General features: G+C 55.4%; 1 protein-coding gene across 1 annotated transcript in view; it reads left to right on the plus strand.

Moving 5' to 3' along the window:
* Positions 1 to 18,386, plus strand: part of MYO18B (myosin XVIIIB) — a 73,018-nt gene extending 54,632 nt beyond the window's left edge. The window contains exons 39-42 of the mRNA XM_086474018.1: positions 8,121 to 8,254; positions 9,014 to 9,085; positions 9,844 to 10,005; positions 17,099 to 18,386. Coding sequence (XP_086330144.1) covers positions 8,121 to 8,254; positions 9,014 to 9,085; positions 9,844 to 10,005; positions 17,099 to 18,386 — 1,656 coding nt within the window. The remainder of the gene's footprint in view (positions 1 to 8,120; positions 8,255 to 9,013; positions 9,086 to 9,843; positions 10,006 to 17,098) is intronic.
* Positions 18,387 to 18,801: the final 415 nt, after the last annotated feature.

Here is an 18,801-nt window from a genome sequence, read left to right on the forward strand (position 1 = left end):
AGTCATGGGCTGCACCTAACAATTTTTTAAAAAATTATTTAAATAGATTGTTGTGAGGTTGTGGACTCGCCGTGTACTGTCAGAGATTGAGAGATGTGTTGAAGGGACAAATTTGTTGTGCAGATTGGGTTAGAAAGCCTGTCCTGTTTCCTGAGGTCCTAAGAGCTGGTGCGCTGATGCCTGTACATAATAAGGTATTTTATTCTCACAGCTCCTATTTATCAGTGGTGGAGGCACTTGAAAATCCTGTCCCACCATCTCTGCACCTTCAGCCAGGCTCAGGACCACTGTTGTCATCCCTCTCTCATTTTTGACCCAGCTTTGGGCAGACTCACGCCATTCACAGGCAGCAGGGAAAGTCCAGGGCGAAGCAGGGATGGGAGCCGGAGAGCTGGCTGCCAGGCAGATGGCTCTGCCTTATGAATTTTGTAAGAAGAATGGGGTTTGAACACTTTCCAAGCCCGGTGCCATTGCAGCAAGGGAGGCATGTTTTCTAACGGTGGAGGCAGTACTTGGCCCTGGTTGTCCCTGTCTTTGCTCTGGTTGCATGGATGGGATCTCCTCCATGGAGCTGTAGCTCCTCTTTCAACAAAATCTGGATCCCAGCCTGTGATGGCTCCTCTCTTCTCAGTGGCTGTGCTGACACCCAGAGCTTGGCAGCCCAGACCCAGCCTGGTCTCCCTGGGCCACAGCAGAAACTGAGTCATAGCAAGAAGCAAGAGATGGATTTCCAACTGAGAGTCAGTCCTGGGGAACTTAAAAACAAGCCCTGGTCTCCTTGCTCATCGTGTATGCACAGGCGCTCGTGCTTGTCCCGATACAAGCGTCCCTTGGTGAAGCTGCCTGCCGCGGTGCGGGGAGGGATGGAGCAGGGGCTGGGACCGGGTGTGGGGCAGGGGTGTGTGGGGCGATGAGCTGCCGTCCCTGTGGTGGGACCAGCTGCCAGCTGAGATTTCTCTGCTGAGGCTGCTGTTAGGGCAGGATGGTGCTGGGTGCTGGGCACAGCACGTGGCTTCGGTGTGCTGGAGGTGGGTAAATGGTCCATCACCAGCATCAGGCAGACAATGGTGTGTTTGCAAGAGGCTTTGTCTCAGCTGCTTTGGGTGCCCACAGCCATCACCAAAAGCCCTGGGCAGGGCAGGGGCAGGGATGCTGCGTGGGGACCCATGCCTTGCCTTCAGGGGCTGCTTCCACAGCTCTGGCAGAGCATCTCCCTCCTTACCTGCAGGTTTGCTGCAGCAGAGGGGAGAGGTATGAGCTACTAATGAGCCAGTTCACCTTTTAGAGAGTAATTCTTCAAGCAGGTGCCAAGCAATGACTAAAAAGCTTAAAAAAGCTCATGTTCCCATAAGGGGGGTCCTACGGCCGTGCTGCCGGTGGCTGAACTGCCTGTACAGCTTGGATTTCACGGGAGAAATCAAGCGGCTGCCGGAGGCTGGGACAGGAGCTCTGGGGTGGGAACTCAGCCGCGGGCAGAAGCCCCGGGGTCCCTCCTGCCCTGGAGAGCCGAGTGCCTCCCACCCGCGTGGGCTGGAGCGCCTTGTTGGGACATGCAGGGCAAAGCAGGGGCTGATCCTGCCGGGGTGAAGGCCTGGCTGGCAGAGGTGCGTGCCGGGGAGCCGGCCGGACTCACTGCATCTTGCCCAGCTGCCCTGCACTGACTGGTAGCTCCGGTAACCCCCCGAGGCACGCCGTGGGGTGATATCTTAAAACCAGGTTTCTTTAATGAAGCTGTGAAATTCATCAGCATAATAATTAACTATTTTTACTGAAAACCGAAGTAAAGCTGTGAAGACATTCTTCACACTTTTTTTTTTTCTCATAAAGAAGGTGAGAGTCACAGTGTAAATAACCTTTTTTTCTGCTTCTTATGATGGCAGATCTCCTTTGTACCACAGCCCTGTTGTCGCCACGCAATCCAGCATGCTGTAGCACATTACAGCCTGATTGCTATGATTTCTTTTTTTTTTTCTCATTTGTAAGCTTTAAAGATGTTTTGGTGCTTTCAGTGAACTTAAGAAGCAAAGTGGGAGCTGTTTGTGCCTCCAGCCGGGAATGCCACGCTCCCGCCCAGGCAAACCTACAGCTCCCAGCAGGGTCCCAGCCAAACCCTCTGAAGTCTCCGCAGCTCTCGGCCCCAGCACCGCCTGCTCCTGGGTCCTTCCGAGCTGCTCTTTTCTGTCAAAGCTAATGACTTTGGCTAAGTGTAACGACAATTATCATCAAAGGGAGCCAGTCCTTAGAGGTGAGCTTGGGTGATGGAGGAGCCGTGAGTGAAAACTTAACGGACTACGTGCTAATTAGGCCTGGTGCACAGCAGGCGTGTGATTTCTGGTTTGCTGTTAGAGTAGTAAATTCTTCGGAAAATCTTCAGTACTTTTGGCTGCTCACACCAATTACTGGTAGTGCCGGTGTTAGCAAGCATGGAGAGAACCGCTCGCTCCGTCTCACTCCAGACTTCAACCACGGAAATTTTGTCACTTCAGAATTTCTGAAAACCTGCAAGTTAATTACTTAATTAAAAATAATAATGATTGATTAATACTGCAGGTGTACACTAATTTATTCAAAGAGCTGCAATCCAAATTGGACTAATTAGATTACACTTCACTTCAGGTGGATGGGAGCTTGCAAAGGTTGTGTTGTGACAGCAGAACCACAAACAAAAATAAAAGACGGCGACGAGGACGTGGTGCTGGAAGCTCTGCGGTGCCTGCCTTGGCATCCTTTATAGTCCCATAAATTATTTCACTACTGCTTTTTCTTAGCTCTTTTTAACTTAGCTTCAAATGCTTCCAAGACAAAATTAGATGAAAAAGAAACTCTTAAGAAAAAGAGGGTTTAGAAATCCTTTTCCAGAGAAGCAATGAAAGGAAAGCCAGGATGTGGAGAGATGGGGGTGGGAGGGGGTGGGAGGTAGGGCGCTGCCAGCTGAGATGTCCCCTCTCCCCCTGTTTCCAGGTGGGCTCCTCCCATCCTCGCCTGCTGTCCTTGCCCGCGGCAGAGCCCACGCTTGTCTTGACCTCTTCCACCGCGGCGCTGGGTGCCCGCTGGGTGCCAGGGGCTGTGCCCTCACTGCCCATCCCTTGCCTTTCTCTTGGCTGGGTACCCACGAAGCGGCAACGATAGTTCCCCTTGGCAGCAAATCTCTTCCTTCTGACCCGCCCTTGCAGTGAGGGCGGGTGGCGCCGTGAAAGGGGTGGGTAGTCTGGGGGCTGCAGCGCCTTTGGACAGGGCGGGTGCTGAGGGGCCGTATGAAATGCAGGGAAAGGCAGCCGGCAGGCCAGACCCGCTGCCGAGCACTCGGCTGTGACACTCGCAGAAGGAATCAATTTTTCTGCAGTGTGACTCACGTGGTCAGGGTCTTTCCAGCATGGATGTGCAGCAGCGTCCTCCTGTGAGCCCCGCCGGGTGAGGGCAGGAGTCTGGGCTGTGAGCACCCGCATCTCCGCATGGGTTTGCTGTGAGCTGACCATTGCCCAGTGAGATCTCGTCCCCCTTGTCTTGAGAGAGCCTTTAGTTCAGGCTCCCTGGCAGCAGAAATGAACCTCAGCATTCTAAAATAAATGTGTTTGGCCTGCCAGCAGACCGGTGCCGTTGGGTTTCAGGAGTGCTGTGCTCTGGGGCGACCTGTGCGCCAATACGAGGTGAATTGGGAGAGTCTGATTTGTCATTGTATGCAGAACCAGGCATTTATGTATTGATCATAAAATATGCATCAGCCAGGGTTTCTGTCCTGGTCAGGCTGTTTTCTGCTGTGCGTGACTGACTGGTTTGGTGGAAGGAGCCAGATCTGCCAGTGCCAACAGGGACCGGGGTTTAACGGCAGAGGATGCTCCTGAGCCTGTGCAGCAGAAGTGCTCTTGGATCCCCCTTTGGGAAGCTGGAACACCTTTCCCTGGGCTCACAGCTAGTGCCATGTCCCCATCTCTCCCCAAGCTCCCCGTGCCATGGCTGGGTGTGTGGGCAGGCTCCTCGCTGGTCAGCAGGATGGACACGGTAGGACTGCTCCAAACCGCTGCAAGGCAGGAGAGAAATTAGTGGAGCTTTCAATGAAAAATCAACGTGCGCATGAAGCGAAGGACCATTAGTTCTGCTTCACCATCTCTGGTTCGTGGCAGTAGCTGTAGCCCCTTTCAGGAGCACTGGGGCTTTTTGCAAGTCTGGTACGTGCTGCTTTGCAAGGGAGAGGCAATAATCCTTGCTTCTCTGCGGGAGAAGCAGGGAGCGGGCTTCCAAGGGCTGATGGGGACCCCTTTGGTAGCTCAGTCCTGCACCTGGACCTTCCCTGGCCCCCAGCCCAGTGCTATGGGGGTTCCCACCCTGAGCAAGTGTGCCCCCATCTGCAGGACACCTTTTGGGGAGGTGCTGGGCTCCCATGGGGCAGCCCTCGCACTGCTCCTGGTGGGCTGTGGGCTTGGCAAGAGCAGCCCAGCTAAGGTGTATGTGTGTGGCTGGGGATGAAATTCCCCCAGACCAGTTTGCCCTGCGATGCAGATTAGATCCCTGTGGAGGCTAAAGAAGTAACAGAAGCAGAAATCTCACAAACATTTGGAAAATTTCTGCCTTGCTCCCCAGGCACTGTGCAGCTCATCCCCGGGGTCTGGTGGGATGGGGAGCAGGCACGGACACGGGTGCAGCATTCCTCTCCCAGGCAGTGCCCCTACTTCAGCAGAGCCACATGAGCCGGCGGGTTATGAAGTTTTCTCAATAAATATATATCCTCCTTTTTTTATTCCCCCTTTTCTGCTCAGAGGGAACAAAAAGCTAGCGATGGTCGGCAGTTCGTCCTCAGTGAGGATGAAAACACTCAGACCAGTTGCCCTATTAAAAGTGAAATGCTTCTTGCATTTACATTTAGATTGAAACAACATGTGTCAAAGGTGTCTAATCGCTCCCTGGGATAGCGGTGGCCTGATGCTAGGACCATTCTTGTCAGTTTGTATCGTGAAGATAGATTTTTTGGTTTTGAAATTTATTTATATTATAAAGATATATATTTTTTAATTTAATTATATTGATATAATTATTCCCTTCCTTGAGAAAATCGTACGGTACAGGGTAAAACCTAAAGTGCCTCTATGCACAAGATCCGGGATCGAGCGCTGGGACGGGTGGGACGGGGCGTTTGCAGCCTCCTCCCCACCGCAGCGCTGTCGTGACGAGCACAGGGCTGACTGACGTCACTGCTCTGTGGCTCCGTAAGCACGAGCCTTTCTATTTTGCGCTGATTTGAGCCCAAAATGCTGAGCAGCACATTCACTCGGTTTCCTTTCGCTCTGCCCTTGGCCTGGCTGCTGCTCTGCTAGCCTCCTTCTCCTCTTCCACCTCCTCCTCCTCATAGGCTGCAGCATCCTTGGGAGCTGCGGATGTGCCGAGCCCATGCTGAAAGGCAGGGCACAGAGAACCAGCGGTACCGTTTCTCTTCCCCACATCTTCTTGTTGCAGATTTATAGCACCAGAATTCACTCTACGTTAACGCCTGAGCCCCGAGGGCTAAAATTCACTTTCCGCAGAAGCTCGTGCAAGTCCCTCGGCAGAGAGCAAGCGTGGAGCAGCCCCAGGTTATTCTCTGAATGTGCCTGGTGCGTTTCATCAGCCCTGGTACCTGGGGCGGTGCCGGTGGTGAGAGTACCTCTGCTGGAAGGAGTCTGCTTCAGCACCATCGCTGTGCTGGAGCAGTGCCAACTTCCATTAAGAAACAGATATTTTCAGGCTTACATTCCAATTGCCGCTCAGGTGGGGTGTAGGCAGGGAACGCCAAGTGATAGAGCCCGTGGTCATGCAGTCCCCAAAGTCACCTGGTGCCCCGAGCAGACCCCTCCCCAGGCCCCAGCTCTTCCCTGCCGTGCAACGTGGGTGTCCCGGACCGTGGGTGCCCAGGGATGGGTCATCCCCGAGGGGAGCCAGGCTGGAGCCCTGGCTCAGCAGCATCAGCCCCGTGGTGGTCCCGTTTCTTTCGGCACACCCGTGGCTGTCATGCACATGGCAGTAGGTCCAGGGGGACCCCACCAACCGGGGGGACCCCACCAGCCACTGGGACGTGTTGCTTGTGGCTCTCGCAGCTGTACGGAGGGGATTTCGTTTGTCAGCATCCAGGGGAAGCCTGGCCAGGGTGCCGGCAGGGGTGTGCACTGCTGTGTGCCTGCCTGCCTCCCTGCCAGTCACTGTCAGCTTAATAATAGCAGAACGGAGGAAAGGAATTAAATGCAGCCACTGAACTATATTTAATTTGCGCTGTATCCTGGAGCTGAGGAACTAGTTCAATAGAGACTCTTATCAGCGGGTTTGAAGAGTTGAGCTTTTTATCTAGAGGTTGTTTTACTGCCTGGGCTCGCAGTCGCAGATAACTGAGTACAGGCACGTAGCCAGCCGAGGCTTGGGGCTCTCTCCCCCCTTGGACTTCTTGCACCTTGGGGTTTGGCGTTTCACCATGTGTCCCCTCCCAAGCCCGTGACAGCTCGCAGGGCCAACTCTGGTGTGTGAAGCATCTCTGCTGCCTGGGCAGTGGGCTTCCCCATGCCAACCGGAGCAGTTTCCATGATGAAAAGGGTCCTTTCTACCCTCTGCATTTTTCCAAGCCGGGAGGGAAACAAAGGTCTTGGGGCCGCTAAATTTTGGAAAGCTTCTTGGCAGCGTTCGGGTTTTTACCAGTACCGGCGCATTTCCAGAAGTAACTGCGATGTTGTGCAACCCGGACTGGGGTATTTCTTTGCATGTTTTTATGAACTGAAATGCTCTTCCCCTCGGGGCCGCGTGCCTGGTGATCCCAGGGCTTTCATTATTTACTCTGACAGTCTGCCGGCTCCTGCACCGTGCCTGTCGCAGCCTGTGCTGCAAATCATCTCTCACCTTGTCACCGCTGAGATGGCAATTTTACAGCTGGCAGCTTCGGTCACGGTGAATTTGCAGCTCGCGCTCACTCTCCTCCTCTCCCTGCCGTGTGATGCCTTAGAAAACAGCACAAAGATTTCCTTCCTAGCTGAAAGGGCTTGGAATCTGATGAGCACGGTGGTGCTCAGCCACCGCGGGCGGGCAGTGCTGGGTCGGCATCCTCAGTGCACTGCGAGGCTGCCCAGCTGCGGGCGATGCTGGTCCACGGAGCCATCCAGGCTGTGCCACTCGTCCGGCTTTTTGCTCTTGTAGTTTAAATTATGAATTGAGTTTCTGATTATTCCTCGTCAGCTCCAGCATTTCTGGAAAGGGCTTCACTTCCAAGCAGGTGTGGGAGTGGTGTGTGGGAGTGGAGGAGCATCCCCGAAACACCCGGGAGCATCCCCGCACTCTGTGCCCCTGCTCTGTCCCCGGCAGGGACATGGTGCTTTCACACCGGGTGATTTTTTTACAGGTTCCGCACGGGGCTGGGGGGTTAATGTTTAATATCAGATTTGTTTATCTGGTATATTGGTGTTGCATTCTGATTTAGCAGGGTGATGCAGCGGTGCACTGAAATCACAGCATGGGCACGATACATCAACCACAACATAGACCCGAGTCACTACAGAGATGTGGTGGCTGTCCCCAGGCTCCATACACTCACCGCCACGGCGCTGGGCATCTCCAGCTGCAGGGAGGGGGGATGTGTGGGTTGTAGCCAGCTCAAGCCTGTTGCTCTCTTCCAAGTCTCTTTTATTACTTGTCCAGGTTTTATACTCTATGTTGGGCTGAGCTACATATATGCTTCCCCCAGGCTGGTCTGGCTGGCTCGGGAAGATGTTACCGATTATCTCCAGGAAATCTGTTTGTTCAACCTGGCGATGACCTGGTGCAGCCGTGTGCCTAAAACCAAGGTCACCCTCCCCTCCCCACAGCCATGTTCAGTTTCTGCACAGTAGTTGCTGATGTTCTGCCCCATGCTTGGGATTTTTTGCTCATCTCCTCTGAGCCTTTTTTCCATGGTAGGGGATGTTGGTTGGTCACGGAGGGGTTCAGCTTAATTTGCTCCTCTTCTTGTGTAAGATGAAGTTTGCATTTTACAAGCTATTGCACGTGCAGCAGGGTGCAGCAGCAGGTAGCAAGCCCTGGGGTGGGGGGAGCTTTAGCAGACACCTCGCTCACCTCCTCCGCGGTTCAGGGTGCCATGTCGGGGTGCAGGCGCTAACCTGGTGCCATCCGTGCAGGAGCAGCAGCTGGCGGAGCTGGCGGCGGTGCGGCAAGTCCTGCAGGCGGACCTGGGGACCTCCATCCGGCGCATCGCTGATCTGCAGGTGGCCCTGGAGGAGCTGCGGTCCAGTGACGAGAGCGATGCCGAGAGGTGAGGCGAGGAGCCTGGGGGGCTGCGGGGGCTGCAGAGGGGCAGAGGGGGCTGCGGAGGGGCAGGCTCGGTTGCTTTGCGGTGGGGAAGGATGCTGCGCTGCACAAGGGCGATGCCAGGGTGGCTGTAGCTGCACGTCTGCCTCCTCGTGTGTTTTCACTGCAGCAACACATGTTTATGAACAAGAACTTCACGGTAATGGAAGGTTTCATGAAAAAGTGTGGCCCTTAAAAACCAGACAATGTGGCCCAGCTTCAAGGAAAAGGGCTGGAAATAGCCCCATTGGCAGAGCAAGCTCCCGTCCCTAGCAGCGTGGCGTGCTGCCATGTGTCAGCGGGTGCCCCAGCGCTGGGTTTATTGATTGAAAATCCTACGCTTTGGTCAGCCACAGGAGCTGGGGGGCTGGAGGAACCAGTGAAGCTGGGTAGAGGATTTTACTAGGAAAAAAATGGCAAAAAATTCTGGTGACTTTCTGGTGAAGTCTACAGCTCTCCAGTTTTCCCCTCTGCTACATTGCTAAAGGGTCATTGTGGCAAATGGAGACAAAATGCATAGATGAATTTAAAAAATAAAAAAAGCAGAGATATGCTTGTCACCACGCGGTGAGAAGAGATTTTCTTGACATAGATATTAAACCAGGGAAGGGTGGGATAGAAACTGTGAGCTCAGAAACACGCTCCTCGGTAAAACAAAAGTGATTTCCAATACAATTGACACCTTACGGAAGGTGAGAAGCTCTTCCCGCAGGGCTGTCCGCAGCTGGGGCATGCAGGAAAAGCCGTGTATTTTGCTCCCTGCCCTTCGCCAGCACGGTGGCTTCGGGGAGGCCTCGTGAGCCGTCAGCAGCACCGCAGCTGGCTCGCTGTCCCTCGGCTGCAGCGTGCAGTGGGTGCGGGAGTCACTCTGCTCCAGGAGAGATGCGAGTGAGCCCTGGGGAGCTGCCAGCCGAAGGGCAGGAGCCTGTGCTGGGTTGTGTGATGGGTTGTGGGCCGAGGGCAGGGCACAGAGGGGCTTTTGGATGCGCTGTGACCCCGTGCCCTTCAACCTGCTCGCTTTCCTGGGAGCTCCCTCTGTTAAACCAGCGGGATCCTCTCTCTGGGCTGCAGTTTGGGAATAGGGAGCTGATCTGTGACTTTGACAGAAAACTGGGATCCTAGAAGATTTAATCTGCTGCAGCTGGAGTGTGGGCTCCCAGCAGGCAGGCAGGGGTAGCTCTGGCCCTGGGGGAGCCCAGGGTCACGCTGGCTCTGTCACTGCAGCTCCGGTGCCAGGGCACTGCAGGCAGCAGTGGCATTTTCCTGCCCACTGTCTACAGGGCACTTATAGGAGCATGAGGGAAAGAGTTAATGGCAGAAGCAATGGCACAAGGACCAGGTTGCCTGGAAAGGTGTGTTTGAACCGATCTGTGCCGGTGCCACAGAACAGCCCAAGCAGAGCCCACTAGCTGGAGCTGCCGTTGCTGGAGCTGTGTGGGAGCCCCTGGTCTGTGCCCGGCCTCACCCTTGCATGTGCTCCAGGACCCCTTCCCGGCACTGCCAGCCCTTCTGCCTGCGCTTGCGGAGCTAACAGGGTCTCTCCTCTCCCGTCAGGGACGCCTGCTCCAGCATCGGCTCCACGCTCGGTCTGGAGCTCACAGAGAGCATCAAGTCCTGGCCAGGTTCATCCACGGGCTGGTCTTCCCCGGCAGATGCCAGCGTGGCTGGGAGCCTTTCGGCGCAGTCCGTCAGCAGCCGCAGCACCCAGGGCCCGAGGTAAGAGACCCCCAGTCCATCCCAAGCATGGCCACATCCAGTGGTGACAGATGCATGGCTGCTCCCCCTGCAGCTTTCCTCCAGGGAAACCGCAGGTGCTTGGTGCCAGCTCCAGCATCTTGCGGATGGATGGAGGGCAGAACACGTGGAGGGTGGACCCATAGCTCCCACAGCAGAGCCGAGCATCCCAAACCCCTGTGTATGCTCAGGGGCTCCCACGTGCTCTCTTTGGCTTTTATTTTCCTGTGGAAAAAGCGAAGTCACCCTTTATGGGTGAAGGATCCCACGGCGTGGCTGGGAGCCCTGCGGTGGGACCACTGCGATGCCTGGAGCTGCTCAGGGACAGGGAAGCCCCTGCAGCTCATCACAGGGAGCTGCAGGTCTGGCCCAGGGACGGCGGGCACTTCGGCTGTGCTCCTTTCAGGATGGGCAGAAAGGAGCTCGGGGGGACCTGTGGTATTTAAGGTCAAAACACCAAATCAAGGAAGTTAGTTGCTGCCACACCAGGATCAGTGAAATGCTAGATGAAAGTCGCTACATCAAAAACATGCTTCAAGCAGTATAATATCCCTTGATGTATTCTCTAGAGATAATTTAAAGAGGCGATGCAGCCTATTTGAGGATTTGTATGCCATATGCTCGCCTTTCGCTGCTGAGGAAACAGTATGCATTTATACAGTTCTAATATAAAATATGCTAATTTTTGACGGTAATGCTAATGGGCTGTGAGGGAGTTGGAGAGTGGCCCAAGCACTCACATGGCCAAACCACCTTGGCTCGGCTCCTGCTGCCGCCCCGGGGTGCTCGGCAGCAGGGCTGCTCGGGGCTCGGTGGGTGCCCAGGCGCCCAGCTGGAATTGAGGCCGCCTCGCTCAGGTGCTCATCAGAGGGACCCTCCAGCCCGGAGACAAACCCCCAGTTTTACAGCTGTCCCCAGCACTGCAGGGTAGCAGAGAAACCAGTTCTTTGTGTTTCATGTGTGAAGCAATTCCATGGGTTTTGAAAAGCCTTGTAAATCAGGGCCTGGCGGCTGCATCTCAGAAGCAAGGTGGTGGGGACAGGAAAGCACATTGGGTCTCCTCGGAGGCTTTGGGAGTGCAGAGATGGAGCCTTGAGTCCTGGGGTTGGGAGCAGCATGAGGCCAAAATGGCTTCAGAGAGCATCTTCCCCTCTTTGGGAAGGTGTTTCCTCTATTTTGCATGCGAAGGTCTGCAGAACGATAGCTTAGTAACAAACAGAAGCTTTTCCGCATAATGCATGATCCGTAGCATCGATTGCCGTGGGACAAGGTGGAAGCCAGCAGTGCCTGTGGGTGTAAAGACCAACCAGCCGAATTCAGGGAGGGCAGCCCTGGCCGTACCCCTGCTCACAGCCCCTGACTCGGGGCCTCCCTGCTGCACTGCTTTCCCAGGGATGGTGTATGGGCACGTGCATCCCTATTTTCCTGGCTTTTGCCCCTGCAACCAGGGCTGACACTCGGCACAGCCCGTTGCAGCGCTCGCCCGCTCCCTGTTCATGTGCAGGTCCGTAGACCGATGCTCCGAGCCGATAGAGTTTGATAGGTTTTGCAGACTGCCACTTCGTTGCAGGCACTAGTACTAAGCTCCCTGCTCTGATTCTGGCGTGATCTGTCCCCACTGCATTCACCTGCTTTGTACAGTAAAATAACTATTGCCAGAATTGATTTTCTGAAGAGCAAGTCCCCTGGCAGCGGACACCTCGAGCGTGCTGGAGCAGTTTCAAGCGGTCTGTCGCTGATACAAGGCAGAGTTTAAGAGCAGTCAAGCAGGGCTGGGACCTGCAGGGGTGTGATGGATGTGGGAGCTCTGAGAGCAGCCGGCCGAGCTCACTGGAATCCCACGCCCCACCTGAGCGCCCACCAGTAAAGTAATTGCTAAGGACTGCTTAGGAGTCTTTGGTCCGAATGACCCAACTCTGGTCATAAATGAATGGCAGCAAATCAGGAGTTATGGCTCATATTGTGTTTCTGAGCTGAAATACACTCGATTTATGATAAAAGGGCAGGTATGTAGGCTGGACTGACCGTGGCCATTGTGAGAGGCAATTTGTACCTAGACCTGGAAATAGTGTGACAGTCTGCCTCCGTCCTGGGGGTCACGAAGAGGTGAATTGCAAATCCTAGTATCGCAGCAGTGTTTGGCTTCAGCTAATCTAAGATGGAAATACTGGAGAGGAGGCTATATGAAATGCAAACAAACAGACGATGAGACTGGTAAGGTAATAAAAATGAGATCAGTGAAACAAGCTCTTCCTTATTAAGATTCCTTTGTCTTACACAAGCACCCAGTAATGAAAAATGAATCTTCCTAGCATTCGCTTCTCAGCGCTACATATGGGATATTTGCTGAACAAACAGCTGCCAAAAGCCAGAGGAAGCACAGAGGGCTGTTATTGTCAGTGTAGTGTACAGGAATGAGAGATTTGATTAACGTTTTCTTTAATTCTCTGCTATTTAAATGCTTGTACAAAACGCTGGCCAGCAGGGCTAAGCCTCAATAAATACAGCACGTTGCAGAGTTGGAATAAACTGTCACTTCTTTCTCTTAGGAAGCCAATTCAAAACTTTATGTATTTATTCAGCCCCTCGCCAGGCAGGTCGGGGTTGCATTGCAGTAGAGGGGCTGAGCCCGAGGTGCAGGCAGGGAACGGACCTGCAGCACAGGGCCCTGCCTCCCCATTCCTGCACCCCGTGGCACTGCGGCATCCGCAGCCCTGGCATCTCCCCGATATCTTTCCCCTTCTGCTTCGGTTCACAATATCAGGAGCCCAGGTCCCAAGGCTGGTGGGGATCCAACACGTTTATTTTTAAACGTTATCGTGTCAAAGGCAGATCATTATATGGGGAACTGGGAGCTCTTCTGTAGATGACGGCGTGACAAGAAAATCCTCTTCTGACAAAAATTAGGCCAGTCTCTTTTCTCTCCCTGAAATGGAGTTGTCTTGGCTTTATTTGTGAGCCACCGGGAAAAGCCACACTTTCATCCCTGGTCATGTGTTGCAGTGCATGTGTGGATTTTATTGTACAAATTATTTCAACTAGCATAATTGTAATCATGTTAATTGCTATGTAATCTTCACTAATTATTGTTGTATGTCATTTGCTTTGGTGTGAATGGCATATTGCAGAACTCCCTTTGGCTTACAGATGCCTTCCCAGTTCTGCACTGGGCCCTGCTTTTGCCTTTGGCTGGAAAAAAACATTTTCTCTGACGCTGAGGCAAGGAGTGGAGTTTTTCTCGGCTGCTCTCGCGCGCTCGTGGTCCTGCCTCCTGCAGCATCACCTGCCACCAGGGTTGTCTGGGGCTCCCGAGGGTTATTCCAAGCCCTGGGAGTTGTTGCTGGCACATCAGCCCTTAGCCTGGAATTTACGGACGAGCGGAGGGTGCTGCGGGATGGGACAGGACCGTCTTGCCCTTGCGCCCTGCTCTGTGAGGAGGGTTGAGCGTGGCCAAGAGATGAGCCATGATTTTGGGGTGGGTTTTTTGGGAGCCATCAGGGTACGGTTAAGGGGACAAATGATGAGGACGGGGTGCTGGTATGGTGTTGTGGGGTGCAGCAGCAGTGGCACAGCTTGACCAGCGGCAGGGGACGGCAGCCTGGCCGCGGCAGCCCGGTGGGATGCGGCAGCATCTGGGCTTGTTCCAGCAGAAACCTGTTGCGTGGGAGAAATTACCTTGTGGTCCTCAGGCCCCTCTTGCAGGAGGTAATTAACTGAAACGGAGGTGTGCTTTCAGTGCATCTGTGGCGCCGGAGCAGGGGCTGCAGCCCTCACATGTGCCGGGGCACACCGCGGCAGTGGCTGGTGCTGGGGTGGCAGCAGCTCGGAGCCGCTGTGGGAGGGTCTCCAGAAGTGGGTGAAGCAGGTTTTGCCTTCCTAGGAGATGAAGTGATAACGGGTTTTGCTGAAAGGACCTGAGCATTTGAGATGCTGGAAAGCAAGAGGAAAAGCATCAAAAGCGGAGGAATCCCTGCAGTGTTTCCCCACCGCGCGGGGCGTTTTTGCTGCTAGAGCAAACCCCGAGGAGTATTTGCATTTTCATTTACAACTCCATCAGGCCCCACAGGCGCTCGCCAGGCGGCTGATGCTGCTCAGAGTTAACGTGCCACGATCCTGGCACCGACCTGCCGGTGAGGCACCGATGAGCCGCGTCCGGAGAGATGTGGCTTCCCCGGGGGCACCAGTCCTTTCCCTGGTGTGTGCGGTTGGGATCTGCTTAGTGAACGCGGGGACTGTTGGGAGAGGCGAGGATGGGCAGGGAGGTCCTGGGGCAATTCTGCTGAAAGCCAGGGCAGGGAGAGGCTGAGTAGGAGATTCTCCATTACACAGAGGTCCCCCCTGGGGGTTGCGGGGCCGTGGTGGCCGGCCTCGTACCAGCCGTGGGAGCCGGAGGAACAGTCCTCTGTTGGCAGCTTTCACTCCATTTCGGGCTTGAAAGATTTTCATTACAATAGTAACTGTCCGTCATGCTGAACAGGACAATAAATAGCGGCGTGTGAACCGTTCGTGTTCACAGTCCATTAGTGTTTCTTACCTCTCCAGCTCCCTTTTATCTCAGTCTTAAAAGCCAAAGATAAACATGGAAGCTGGCTGTTTAATTTATGAAAGCCGGTCATGTAGCAGCCAGTTTACAATATTATTTGGAAACAGAAGGTGATTGGAGCAATTTCCGTACAGATTCTTAGGGAAGGATTACACCAGCTATTTAGGTAAGATGCAATTTAGGATCCTAAAAACAGCATTACCGAAATGTCTCAAACTATTAATCAGCTGCGACGCTTCAGCAACGTCAGGTGCAGCGGCACGGGGTAGCCTGGAGGTTGCTGCATTTCAGGGAGATTAAATCTCTGGTTAATTAGTTTTGCACTGAATAGTCAAACGATGTGGGCTCGTTTAATGAGCTGCAGGTGCATGGCGTGGCGGCGAGCGCCGGGGCCAGGCTGGCACCTCTGTGCCCTCGGCTGTGCCAGCAGGGGCTGGGGACCTGAAGCTGCTCCGTTACCCCATCACTTCTGCAATCACTTGCGTTCCCCGACTCTGGAGTTTATCTTCGACCCATCTCCGCATGCAAATTATTTCACGGGTCAGCAGAGCCTGGTCCGAACAGGTCCCGTGCGGTGGCTGGATTATCCGCAATCACCCCGTTCCCATGGCAACACCAGCATTTCCAGGGCAGAATGCTTCATTACTGGTGGTGTAAAACTTGACCACTGCTCCCACACCTCGAAGCCTGTTGTGCCCCCCCCCCCCCCCGAGATATATTTATATTTAGGTTCTGCTGCTTTACTCTACCCTCCTCTTTCTTTTTCCCTCCTCCTTTCTTTCTCAGACAGATTCTTTAAGGCAAATTCTAGGTGCCCTTGGCTGAGCAATGCCGGGGGTATCTGTGAGCGGGGATAATCCGCCGGCGGTGCTGGCCACTGCCTTTGTCAGGACGCATCGCTCGCAGGCGCCCACGCTCCCCAGCTCACGGGCAAGCGGCTGCGCACGAGCAGCCTGTAGATAGGAATGGGCTCCCATTGATCCGAAGCGATGCACCGCGGAGAGACACGGCACAGCTCTGCAGGGTGCCTGCTCTGTACCCGCCGTGTCCTGGCAAAGGGGCCTTTTGCCTTTCCCTGCGGTGCAACTGGCAGAAAAAACAGGTTTTCAGCCCTTTGAGCCAACGTAGGTGCTTGTGGGGGGGATATAAAGTGTCACATCGGGGGCTTAGTGTCAGCCGTGACACCGAGCCCATGGGTGATGGCAGCCCCTCCCCGTCTCCCTGCATCAGCTGTGCGAGGAAGGGGACAGGCTCAGTGCAGAGAAGCCCTTCCTGCAGCCTGGATCCGGCAGCTTGGGAGGGGCTGCAGCAGCTGAACAGGCGCCACGTCGGCATCCCGCAGCGCCCAAGGAGATGCTCCCAAGCTCCTGTCCTGGCAGAGCGGGTGTTCGGTGCCATTGGACACTTTAGGGAGGAACGGGCAGGATTTGGGGGAAAGCAGGACCATCCCCTGCTCCTACCATGCTGCCACCATGTCCCTGTCCTGCTCAACAAGTGGCCGGTGCAGGGCAAGGCTGGGAACAGTGTCACCACATCAGTCCCAGAGCAGTTTTGGAGCCCCGTGGTGAGGAGCAGGAGTTAAATCAAGAATACCAGCTGGCTGGCAAGGCTCCTTCTGGCCATCAGCTCCTGGTGGGCTGGCACCATGTGCCGGTCCCAGCCACAGACCTGCTGTGTGCTGCTCTGCTCTCAGCACAGAGGGGCACGCCTTGTATTATTATTATTATTATTATTATTATTACTCCCCTTTCTGCTGCTCCACATACGCACTCTGCACAAGCTGCAGTCCTGGTAGCAAGAGCAACGTGCTGCCTGTGCTGAGCTGCCGCCGTTCCAAATTTGGCAGCATGTTCTGGCTAAACCAACCCCGCAGACTGTCCATCAGCTTGCCAGGTGAGGGCTGCGTGTTCTGGGGATGGTGCCCTGCCGTGATGGTGACCGGTGTTGGCTCCTCTTTGGCGAGCGGAGGGGGAGCCCACATGGTTCCTGCATCAGCCCTTGTTTGCAGGGTGAGGTCCCATCCCCACACAACCCTTCTGTCAGTCACTCTTCAGTGAGCAGCCCCTGGCCAGGCGTTATTTGGCTCTTGCAGTTCACAACTGGGTTCCCTCCCCAGCAGCAGCCTGGGTGAAACCCCTCAGTGAAATTAAGATATATTAGGGGTGCTCTGTGAGCTGGTTTCATAAAATTTTAGTGAATAATCTTTGGCTTTGACAGAAATAAAATAAATTGTGCGTATTTCTATAATCTGTCAAGAGAAAAAGGACATTTGGAGGCACGTGTTGGTTTGGCAGAGCTAAAGTCAGTCACACCACACACTCTATGCTGTGGATTTATCCGGTTTGGCTGAGCTAGAGTTATTTAAGACAAAATCTTTGGGCAATGCCCAACTGCTCAATGCAGCAGCAGGAGTTTATTTGAAGACTACCATGCCAACATCGGCTTTTCACTGCTCAGCCTTGCCTGTGTTGAATGATGTTACGGTTGCTGGAAATCACGCAACTTAAACTAACACCACTATCTCTTGTTCAGGGTGAGCAGAGACACCAAGGAACCAATACTGAGCCGTCCGGCTTCTTCACGGAGTGCTGCCAGGTCCGTCGATGCTGCAGATCTGGGGAGGACGGCGAGTCCCTTGCTCGGTGCTAGAAGACGGGAATATGGAAAACCTCCAGCAAAAGAAGAGGAGCTGGAGAGCCCCAAAAAGCCTGTGGATAGGATGGGAGAGACATCTCCATCGGTGCTGCGCCGGGGGGGCTCCCCTGCCCTGGACAGGAGGTTCCCCAGCCCACTGTCTCCGACGGTGCCGAGGAGGAGGGGGCTCTCTCCGGTGGCCGGGCCAGTGCCCAGCTCGTCAGCCGCCCTCTCCGAGTATGTGGAGGAGCTGCGGCGGCAGCGGGGAGCGGAGCGGGAGCAAGGGCACCCGGTGCTGGGTGACACCTCTCCCCTCCCCATTTACCGCACCACGGGTGCCGCAGCCCTGCGGCGCTGCAGGGCTTTCCCAGCGGCAGAGGATTCCCTGGGGAAGCTGGGTGGGAATCAGCCGGGAGAAGGCGAAGGAGCAGGCACCGGCCTCGTGCACTCCTCCAGCCTGCGGAGCATGGCCTCTGAGCCGGCCGAGCCGGCACGCTCCCCAGCGCTGAAAAGAGCATCGAAGTTTGGCTCCTACGACTCCCTCCTGCAAACCCTTGACGGCCCCGGCCGCCAGCCGAGCTCTCTGGCTGCGGGGATGGAGGTGCTGGGCACGCTGCGGTCAGGCTCCTGGAGAAGCTGCCTGGAGCCATCAGTGGAAGACGTGGAGGTGGGAAGGGGCTGTGGGGGGCTCCTGAGCTCACCACTCGGCGAGGGGAAGGGGAGCGACCCCTTCAGCTGGCGAATACCCACCCTCAACTACGAGAGGAGAACCAACGTCGACTTCGACGACTTCCTCCCGGCCATTCGCAAGTCCCGCTCCACCAGCAGCCTGGCCAAGCCTGGCAGGGACAGAAAGGACGGCCACCGGCCCCTCACTGTGCGCTTTGAGGATGAGGCTGTAGCGGGCAGCTCGGCATCCTCTGAGATGAAAGGCACGGCCAAGCGCAGCCCGGTCCCCCGGGAGGACCCCGGCGACCTCTCCGACTCCTCCTCATCCTCTGGCTCCTTTCTCTCCTCCCGGAGCGCCGACAGCATCAAGCGCCGGCCGCAGCCCCAGAGAGGGGATGGGGAGGGGTGCAGCAGCAAAGCCAGTGCCCAGAGCAGCGGGACAAGCCGGCGGGCAGAGGCAGAAGGGAAGGAAGACGATGTCAACAGCATCATGAGGAAATATCTGGGAAAAGACTAAGGTAACCGTGCTGAGCTGCTGACCGGCACCAGCTCAGAGCAGCGGTGGCAGGTTCGCAGCGCTGGCCCTGAGTTGCTGCCCCTCCAGCCCACGCAGTGCCTGCACCGATGCCGTGGGATGCGTGGGGACAGGGTGCTCTGGGCCAGCATATGTCCCCACGTTGCCCCCCGGCATGCTGGAGCACCCCAGGGCAGGGGAGGCACTGACCCAGCTTCATCCTCGATGCCCGCTTGTGCTCCCTGCTCTGCAGCAGCCAGGACAGTGCCAGGGATGTGAGGCACCAGGGACTGGCCACCCCCTTGTCCTGTCCTTGCCCCTTTTGGACCTGCAGGGAAGTGGGCGATGGGGATGCTGCTGGTGCTGGGGCACAGCCCCAGAGCTGGTCATAACACCAGCTCTGAGTTTGCTGGGGTCC

The sequence above is a fragment of the Leptosomus discolor genome, chromosome 16 (genome assembly GCF_034619465.1).
Source record: "Leptosomus discolor isolate bLepDis1 chromosome 16, bLepDis1.hap2, whole genome shotgun sequence".
Classification (NCBI taxonomy): domain Eukaryota; kingdom Metazoa; phylum Chordata; class Aves; order Leptosomiformes; family Leptosomidae; genus Leptosomus; species Leptosomus discolor.